The 10,775-nt window shown below is 35.3% G+C and overlaps 1 protein-coding gene across 1 annotated transcript; it reads left to right on the forward strand.

The window, feature by feature from the left end:
• The first annotated feature begins 1,591 nt into the window (after window positions 1-1,591).
• On the forward strand, window positions 1,592-2,165 carry LOC147568107 (zinc finger BED domain-containing protein RICESLEEPER 2-like). Its single transcript, XM_086659010.1, has 2 exons — window positions 1,592-1,787; window positions 1,864-2,165. The coding sequence occupies exons 1-2, from the start codon at window positions 1,592-1,594 to the stop codon at window positions 2,163-2,165; spliced, it is 498 nt and encodes a 165-aa protein (XP_086515136.1).
• Window positions 2,166-10,775: the final 8,610 nt, after the last annotated feature.

A 10,775-nucleotide genomic window follows, 5' to 3' on the forward strand; every position in this document is an offset into this window, starting at 1 on the left:
GATCCGCGTCAAGTTTCACTCATTTCCTCCAATGAATAAAGAAACAAACCCCAAATCTTGGTATAATAACTAATTTATTAACTTGGGAATTTAATCAACCATGTTAAATTCATTAAATTTCAGGAAACACCAATTTCAATGAAGTCATAACAATTTCTAGTAAGCCACCCATAAAAACCACAACCCTTTAATACTTACCTACTTCATCCATTATAAGAAACCTAAATTCTGAATTTCCAGTTCCAGTTTTGAGAATTCTTTGATTTCTGGATAACAAATAAGAAAGAAAATAAAGCAGCCAACAAAAAGTGAAGAAGAACCAACAACTAAAGAATCAGTTTTCCTACTGATAAATGCATAAATTATAATTATGTACTCTAAACCCATTATTGAATTATCCATATATTTATCAAGTTCTTATTAAAGAGATACTGAAAGTTGCAAAATAATTGAAATTTAAAACAATCATTGGCTCAACTGTCAAATCTTAAATGTGGAGATATCTTCTGATTATTGCCGCACAAAAAATTTCTTGAGTTTGGAATTGATTCTGAAACCTCATTCATTTTTCCACCATAAAGACTAAACATTACCACAGGTTCCTCTTTTTCTAATAAAATTCTCCATAGTCCTTCAAATCCAACTTTTGAAATGGGGTCTTTCACATAATACTACCAGAAAATTTCCGAACATCAGAAGTGAGAATCTGAACATCAGATGATGCTACCGAATGATTGCCGGAATCTTGATCAGATCTGGTTAGTTTATGAAGGAATCCGTCTAGATCAATAGATGAATTAACACAGACATGACGATAGTTCCTGATTGATTTGCTTCCATTGCTGAGAGTTTATTGATCTCTAAAGAAGGAGAACCGGAGAAGATGAAGGATTGGAGAATAAGAGAAAAAACCCTAAAGCTTCTTGAGAGAGAAAGTGGTTTTTAATATGTAAGGGTATTTTGGGAAGCAAAAAATTAAAAAATGACCTGATTACTAATTATTCAAAATATTTTAAACTTGATTTATCATTAGCCATAATATTTTAACAACTTTTAGTTAATAGAGAAATATACTTGCTTTTTTAGCTATTATGAAATCTTTTCCTACCTAAATAGTGATTTTCTAATATAGATAACACTTTAATGCAAGAAGAACATGAAGCTCCAGAACAAGTCCATGAATGCAAAAAAAAAAAAAAAAAGAGGTCACCACTTTGTCTAGAATTTGAGCAAAAAATAGTAAATGGCAAGACCAGAGCTACATGCATTCATTATAAGAAATCATTTGATGTTGATAGTAAACAAGGAACAACTCATCTTAAAAATCATTTGAATACTTGTGTGAGGAGGCCTATAAATCGTGTTAACTAACCAGTTTAGACTTCTCTCAAGAGTAATGATAAATCCTCAAAGGTCGTAAATTGGAAGTTTGATGAGTCAGAAAGTCGAAAAATTATCAGTCAAATGATTGCTAAGCATGACTGTGCTTTTAATATGGTTAAATATGATTATTTTAGAAAGTTAATTACATCTTACCATCCGACAACCAAGTTTTATTCGAGAAATACCATTCGAGGGGATGTTCTGAAAAATGTATTATGGGATGAAAGTTGAGTTACAACGTGAGCAAGATTCAATATCTTCGCGAGTTAGTCTCACGACTGATTTATGGATAGTTGAACATCAAAACAAGGGTTATTGTTGTCTATCTCGCCACTACATTGACAATGAGTGGAAGTTGCATAAGAAGGTCATTGCTTATATAATGGTGTCGTCTCCACATACAGGTGAAGTTGTAACTGAGGTTATCAAGTCTTTGGCATTGTCATGGAATATTGATAACAAATTATTTTCAAATCTCAGTTGATAATGCAACTAGTAATGATATTCTGATAAGAAATCTTAAACTATGGCTAAATGGAAAGAAATCGTTGCTTCTTGATGGAGAGATGTTTCATATGCGTTGTAGTGCACATATATTAAATCTTATTGTACAAGATGGATTGCACGTCATAGATTTTCTTAGAAAGATTCGGGAAAGTGTCAACTATATAAATGCTTCTCAAAGTAGACTGAGAAAGTTTGAAAGTGCATTGGCTCAAACAAGATTGGTTGGAAAGGGAGTTGAAAGAGATGTTCCTACTAGGTGGAATTCAACTAGTTGATGCTTAAGAGTGCCACTGCAGTGCGCGAGGCATTTAATCGTTGACATAGCTGGATCTAGGATATAAGTTTCCCTATATTGGATGAATGGAAAAAAAAAAACAGAAGTTGTTTGTGAAGGGTTGAAAGTATTTTACGATGAAACACTAAAGTTTTCAAGTGTTAAGTAACCAACTGTAAATTTGTATTGTAAAAGTATTTTGAAGTAAACAAAGAGATTCTTCAATGGGAATTAAGTGAGCATTTATATCTTCATGACATGGCATTGCAAATGAGAGAAAAATTTGATTAATATTGGAGCGAATGTAGCTTAATAATGAGCATTGGTATGGTGTTTAATCCACGATACAAGGCAAAATGTGTGAATTTGTTTTTAAGAAGCTTTATCGTAACAATGTTGACATTAAGTTCAACATGTTTCTTCAATCTTTGATAAATGTAATTCTACATAAAAAATGCTGCAATCTTCTTCTGTCAGTTTTTTCATGAATTCATCAGAAAGTATTTCAAGGTCCTCTCTAGATGTGTTATCTGACCAAATGAGTAGAGGAAATGATGGAGAATTTGAAGAATTTTTAAGGGAAGAAGATACTAGTTTAGAAACTACAAAATCATGGTTGGTTAGATACTTGGAAGAAAAGTTGTTTCCAAAACGAAATGATGATTGGAGTTTCGATATATTACGTTGGTGGAGAAATTGTGGTGTTCAATATTCTACACTTAATAAGATGGCTCGAGATTTCTTGGTTGTTCCTGATGATGCATAAAATGTCCAGACGTTGACTAACGTCATGAAGTCAAGAATAGACCAGAAGTCCAACGGGTCAAGCCGACTTAAGGCAGCAGGACTGCTGGACCTTGAACGCTCCGCCACCTGCGCCCAGAATTGGGAGGTCGGCCAGAATCAACTAAGGGGATCCAGTCCTGTTTCGTCTACAACACGATCAGATCCGCCTTGGAATCTCTAAAGGAAGGGAGTTCATGTAAGCTAGGTTGATGCCTCGCACCCTAAATTGGAGAGGCAGAAGCACGCCGCAAGCTTACCGACTCAATCCCGGAATCTTCCTAAAAGATCCCAGCCGGTTAAAGATCTTAAGTGTTTAAGCATGCTTGGACTTCAAGAGTCTCAAAGGAAGAAACATCTCCTAGAAAAATCTATCACCTCGGTAGGATATCAACGAATTATCCTTCAACTTAGGAAGATAAACTATAAGGAAAACCCTAACCACGAACAATGGGAAATTTCCTGTAACGGTGGTCACAACCGTCTCATCTACACCGTCTATCACAGTCGGTCCAATTCAGCTTGTAAAAGGGGCCCCCACGTCTTCCACAAGACAGTTCACTTGACTGAGTAACTCATGCTCGCCCCCCAAAAGGTTAAATCAATATTCAATCTTTTACTACAAAGAGCAATCTGACTATCTTGAGAGTCGGAGCAGTTTGCTAACCCTTTGCAGGTTTTTCCCCCAGGTTTCGAGGAGCAAGGAGTTGGATCTAGGAGCAAGGAGCAGAAAGAAAACATCTATGAATTAAACAGAATATTCGATCATAACGGACGCTGTCATGCATCAAGTCCCGATTTCTTGCTGATTTAACATCAACAGTTCCAATGTCCATGGTAGCATCAGAATTCGCTTTCAGTTGTGGCCGCAGGATACTCACGGAATACAGATCTTCATTAGCTCCTGATGTAGTGGAAGCCTTGAGTTGTTTAAAAGATTGGCTACCATCTTTACCTGGTAATACGTTATACTTTCTATTAGTTAACACCATTTGATGTTTTGTTTCTTTAATTATTTCTTTTTCAGATTTTGAGTTTGAGCAGGACAATAGAAATGAGCAATGAAGTGCTAATTGATTTTGTAATGCAACCGAATTGGGTTGAAGGAAAAAACGTAGGTAAGATTTGTTACTTTGATAATGGCATTTTTTATTATCTAATTTTGTTTCTACCACTTGATTTCTTCACCTAATCTTGCCTATGAATTCATATTCATGGTTTTCAATGTTATTGTTGGCCATCTACTTGTTAGTTGTTACCTGAGTTTCTCTAGGCAGTAGGATACTTTTCATAATATCCTAAGCAGAGGGCAAAAGTTTTCTACCATCTTTCCTGATAGTCTATAGTATCATTGAATTTTGATTTTTTTTTCTTTTCTTTTTCAAATGTCAACAACAACAACTTGAAATGAAGACCCTAAGGTTAGTCAGAATTTTGAAACAAGAATTATTAAGGTAATCAGTTTCTAAATTGTCGACTACATGTTATACTTTTCTGAAATGTCCATGGTGTTAAATCTAACTTGGAGTACGTGTGGCTTATATATTGTGGCTATATATTAGTCGTTGAGACTAGTGTATATTTGGATCAAAGTTCATGCTTGTTGCGCATTTAAACTAGCAACTATTTCCTCATTCATTTAATATAAACCCACATGTACATGAAAACCTAATCATTCCATATCTCATCACCACCACCCATGAACTTATCAACAATTGCATGTAAATCGTCCATCCGTCCAATATATAGACATTTACTTGTAACATTTGAGTTATAATTGTGCATACACTCTCTTTTGTTTGTCTCTTCTCTCATCTTTTTACTCTTAGAGAACTTATTTTCAATTACAATTGTTTTGAGTTTGTTCACTCCATCGTTATGCAGAATTAATGAATACAATTTGTCTAAATTTTCAGGGAACTGTGATAAAGAACGAATCCAATAATGGATGAAGGGGCAACAGAGGGTCAGAGGCGAAGACTTGTTGAAGAACCTTTTGATTTTATTTCGTCTCGCATCTTACAAATTATTTTCAGCCAATGACTTTATAATTTAAATTAACAACCCTTATGAATTGTGTTGATGATTCTGAAGATTTGTTGGCAAGTGAAACTGGACTGATATTTTTGAAGGAAGTATGGCGAATTGAAATTTCTTTGATTTAGGGTTACTGTTGCAGTTGATACATAGCTGTTTTTCTTCGGATATCAGATATTTATCGGATATCCGTTAATACTAGCGGATAAGGATTCGGATACTGACATTTAATATCCGTTGGATATATTTCGGATGCGGATATCCGGTAACTTATCGGATACGGATTTACCTATATCTGATCCGATAAGTTACCGCTTACAGGCCTAACTGGGAAGGCAGAAGTGTGCCGCACGCTTACTAACTTATTCCCGAATCTTCCTAAAGATCTCAGTCGGCTGAAGATCTTAAGTGTTTAAGTTACTTGAGCTTCAAGAATCTCAAAGGAGGAAACATCTCCTAGAAGATTTATCAACTCGGCAGGATATCTACGAAGTATCCTTGAAAATAGAAACTTCTATTTATCCTAGATACGAGATAAACTAAAAGGGGAAACCCTAACTACGGACAGTAGCCTAATTCTCAAATGGTGGATCACAACCGCCTCATCTACACCGTCTATCACAGTCGGGCTAATTCAGCCTATAAGAGGGCATCACATCACCTTCATCAAGGTAAGCTGTAAGTTCCACACACTCAATTGTTCCTCAAAGATCATACTCAACCTTTTAACTGCAAAGAGCAATCCGACTGCCTTGAGCGTCGGAAAGGTTTCCGAACCCTTTGCAGGTTTCCCCCCAGGTTTCTAGGAGCAGGAGGGAGAATCATCGAGCATCCAGTCGGAATATCCATTCATAATAGACGTTGTCATGCATCAAGTCTCGATTCCCTGACTGATAACGGAAAGTCATTTTTTGACATCAGCACATACAATAGAAAAAATCAGCACTTTGCGATTGCATTTTCAAGAAATAAAGTTGAAACTGCAACTACATCACCTTTACCAAGGCGTAGTCGTCTAACTTCGGCTAAATAATTTTGGCAATTTTTCCTCATTGTAGTTAAGTATTCATAGCCATGGGCATCTTCAAGAAACGTGCCAAAGTTCGTACATGGTCGAATTGTCGCTCTATCTCCTAATTTAAAGCTCTTTTTACGGACTATTTGATGTTTCTATTGCATTTATAAAATCTAGATTTACTAGGACTAATAGGGTAGTTCTGATCAAGAAAAGACGACGTCACTTTCCATTGCTCATCTCCTTCAAGCGTTATTCTAATTTTGACTTCACAACCTATTTTGGATGAGGGTCTCAGTTTTAAGCAATTGAAAGAAGTGTTTCTTCTCTACCACATGAAAAGGTAACCCATCGAAGAACACCGTTACAATCCTTTTTACTAGTTCTTTTCTTTGTCGGAAAGAAATCCTAATAAAAAAACATATTTCTTACAAAGTTCAAACACCATACTAGGCCTAATTTGAATAACACAATTCAGAAAAAGAAAAAACAAACAAAATCCCTGAGAGTTCAACCAATAACTGAATTGAGAAAAAAAAACAAAACCAGTCCATTAAAAAGAAAAACAAACATCAATGAAATATTGAAAACCTATTCCAACGACTGATTGAGTTGAAAGTTCAACCAAACGAATCCTTGAGAGAGAATGTCCAAAGTGAAACCCCACCAAAAACCCTAGCTTGCTCCCAGCTCCTCCTTGGTGTCGATTTAAGAAGACTCCTTGTTGTTCTTGAATTGAAAAGATTACTCCTTGTTGTCGAATTGGAGCTCTCTTTCTTTCTCTCTCAAATCATCCCAAACACAAATCGGAAAGAATAAAGAGGAAAACAAGAAGAAAGAGAGGTCGCTTGTTTTGATTTAGGGCTTCATTTTTTTATGACGGATTCTTTAGAAATGAGCCATTATATAAAAAGCTCTCTTGTAATACCTTACACCCCGTTATAATAAAACGTTAAAACATCTCAGACACGAAGGCTTTGCGGCCCATTTTTAATAAAGCCGTTACAACAACCCAAATGTAAGCGCCAAATGTGGCGCCAACTTAATTGAGTTTTTTGTTGCGCCTTTTCATAGAATAGCTGTTATAAATAAGAAAATATATATAACGGACTCCGGGGAGCCGTTATAATAGGTTCATTTGTTATGGCTACTGCAGAAGCCGTTACAATAGGTTCATTTGTAACGGCTACTCCAAAAGCCGTTACAAATACGACGTATTTTTGTAGTGTTGGTGTATTATTCCTATCTTTAATTGTTCTAGTAATTCTAATTTATTATATGTCAAACAATTGATATTCATTTCGCTTTCCACTCATTTTTCTTGGCTTCCGCAATCATTCTCAAAATCAAATATCCTCCGTAGAATCTAAACTATAGTGTAAAAGAATCCCCTCCATATATTCTTTAAATAAAAGAATAAAAAATAATTAAAACATATGCTAACCTTCAAAGATGGTTTCCCAATAGCTTGGCTAAGATTGTTGAACAACAAATCGATTTGTTTAATGAGATCTTCTTGAAGGGATCAACACCAAAAATAATGTTCTCTCCACTAGAGTTCTTAACACAGAACAGTAAAGTAAAAGAGATGAAGCTGGATTATACTACTGTAAAGAATAAGGTTGTTTTAGGGGTTTCAACCTCAGCTATTGAAAATCAATGGCTTTGATTGAATGTGCATTAACTTTGAATGAAAAGTCACTAACAGCATCTTCCTACTTAACCTTGTCATTTCATTAGGTTCACAAAATTTAGTCTCAGCTGTCCTACAATTGCAAAGTTGGAGAATTAATTCAAAGATTTTGTCTTTTGTCCAAGTTGGCGGGACGGTTCATGAGACGGTTCATGTAGACTTGTTGAAGTAATAATATGTTCTTTTTCAGTGGAGTTTGTTTAAGCGAATAAAGCGTTGGCACTCCCACGTATTAATCCATTTACGCACGAATTGAAAGTGGATAAATAAACAATTCAACATTTGCATGAAGACTAACCACATAATCACTAGGAACAAAAAGTCGAAAAATAAAAGATGAATCCTCAACTGATATTAAAGGAATAGAGATTCGATTATAAGCTTTTGAGGGGATGAACTCTCATTCGTAACTTATATTCTAATAACGATTATACCTAAATAATCTAACAATCACCCATGTCCTATTAATCTATATTACACCAAGCTTATATACGAAAAATAATACTAGTAAATAATGGATTGCATTCCATTGTCTAGCTTTATGTTTCCATAAGCTCCTGTACCCAGGCTGCCACCACCCCATCACCTCCACCAGCCCCACCAGCACAAACTCAGTGTGAGTAACTCACATAGGTGGGTGATGATCTGCATTTCCTTCAGTGGTGGTGGTGGTGCATATATGAATGATCAGAATTGTTAGGAAGAGTATTACTGCTACCAAAACTGGACTAACAGCTGTTATAATTGCTATTGTAACCCCATTCATTCTATCTCTAAATCTCTCTGTCTATCTCATGAACTTGTGTTGTAAATCATATGGGAAAGGCAAAGAGGGGAACAAACTTCTTTTATAGATGAGCATTTACTATAGCTTCAAATACAAACAGAACACTCTGATCAACCCTTTAATGGCCATATAAATATGAATGGCTAGCTAGCTTCTTCAAGTAGTGTTTACTTTTACACCAAGTTAGTAGAGTTTTATTTTGAAATTTGGCAAGAAAGGTTTTGATTAGGTAGTTAATTCAAGTAATGGGAAGCTTCCTCCTACCTCCAATTTTAACCTCAACTATTCAATTAATAAGGGGTTTAATTTATATAAACCAAAGGACCTAAGGCCTGCATAGGCGCCCCCGTTATCACTTGAAGCTTCCCTTTCCCTTTAAAATTTTCTCGTAATTTTATTGATTTAGCAATAACGGAACCGCCTATAGAACCTCCCTTCCTGATATTATGCTAGTGATTGGCAGTCCATGATGGGCTGCCACGCCGGCCTCAGGCAAAGTATCGGCCCAACTTACTTAGTAGGGCCGTGTGATGTTTTCCGGTGCCTGTAATACTGTAACCACTTCAAGAATTCATATGTCCTACCATAATCTAACTGTCTGAGGGACTTCCCAAAGCATGGTAAGATTTGGGGCTAAGCAAATTGAATGGTGCTCATAAACTCCTAAAGGCCTTGTTAGGTTGGCCGAATAGTTATTGGAATGCCTATAAAGGTACCTTGTTGAACTTGAACATACCAGACTGGGGTCACTTGACAATAATTTCGATCATAATGGGCTTGGACTAGGAAAAGTCCTTGGGCCAGATCTTTGATTAAAAGTTCAAAGGTCATAAATTTGACTAATTTATAAGTAAATTTGTCTCCAAAAGTCCTTGGGCCAGATCTTTGATTAAAAGTTCTTAATTTTTCATAAAAAATGAATAACGCGTTCTTTTAAAATTTTTAAAAAAAAATCTGAATCAATAACACGAGACTTTAAAGTTCTTAAATAAAGGTCTGAACCAATAACACAAAACTTCGGAGCTCTTAAAAAAAGGCCGAAACCAATAACGCCAAACTTCAAAGGTCATAAGAATTTTGAAGATCTGTTAAAAGGTATGAACGAATAACCCCCACTTATAGACCATATAACGTCACTAGTCGATTTATAATAGTGTCCAAATAACATCGTTCCAAATTATGATGAATAGTGAAACTTATTTAATTGAGTGATCATATGTTATATTCTTCTGCTTGAGATGCTGGATTCGATTTATAATAGTGTCAACAAAAAGATCACTACAGATGGGTTATTAAATTACTGTGAAAAATCAATGAGTAGAGTTACAGAGAAGTTAGCCAACTCAGCTACCACATATTTGTGATATTAAAAAAATAAAAAAGCTCTACCATGAAACATCATTTCCAACTCTAGAAAGGTTAAAAGGAAATAAAGATTGACATGGCACTAGAAATAGACAAAGAAAACCTAGCTGTACCAAGTATGGGAATTGGGAAGAATCTACCTTTTGTGAAGGATTCAACAGTAATGAACATGGTCTTTTTTATATTATTCTGTCAACTTTCTCAAAGATAGAGAGAGAAAATAGAGAACAGAGAGAAGACATGGAACATGGGTTTGCATACTTTCTTTTAAGCAAACCCCATATATACTTATAGGCCATAACTCAATAATGTGATTTAGCAAGTGAAGGATAAGTTGGAATATTTTTTTTTTCTTTTTTATAAAGTCAATGGGTTTTATACTTCATACTCACATTCATGTCATTTTCTAATACAGTGAGATGCTTCCCAATATTGTCCAATACAAAAAATCAAAATCTAAACGAAATGATCGAATTATAGACATAAAGTCTTTTAGTATCGTCTCTAACTAAATTTCAGAGGTTAGAAAAGTCCCCATAATTTAGAAAAGAATGGTCATTTACATTGAACGATCACGATAACTTAAACTGTTGAAAGTTAGCACTAAACAAATAATTGAAGTAGGGCAAATAAAATTGAATTGGTATAAAGACGTTGGTTCTGATATCGACAGTCGTATCGTAGGAACAGAAGAAAAGAACCTAACCGAAGAGCTAAAAATTTTGAACTAGCCGCAATTTTTCAAATATGATGACTATAAGTGGGTTCCATAGGATAAGGTGAATAGGTCATTTTGCAAGAAGAAAAAGTCGAATAGGTCATGTAAGTGGATAGGACCCGCCATTCACAAAAGTCATCAAGAGAACCTTGCCGTGCACGAGACTATCCAGAGCAATCAAAGATTTTAGCTCAACCATAATATAACTGACCA

The sequence above is a fragment of the Eschscholzia californica genome, unplaced genomic scaffold, assembly GCF_041429995.1.
Source record: "Eschscholzia californica isolate CP2 unplaced genomic scaffold, dmEscCali1.0.p SCAF_1, whole genome shotgun sequence".
Taxonomy (NCBI): Eukaryota; Viridiplantae; Streptophyta; class Magnoliopsida; order Ranunculales; family Papaveraceae; genus Eschscholzia; species Eschscholzia californica.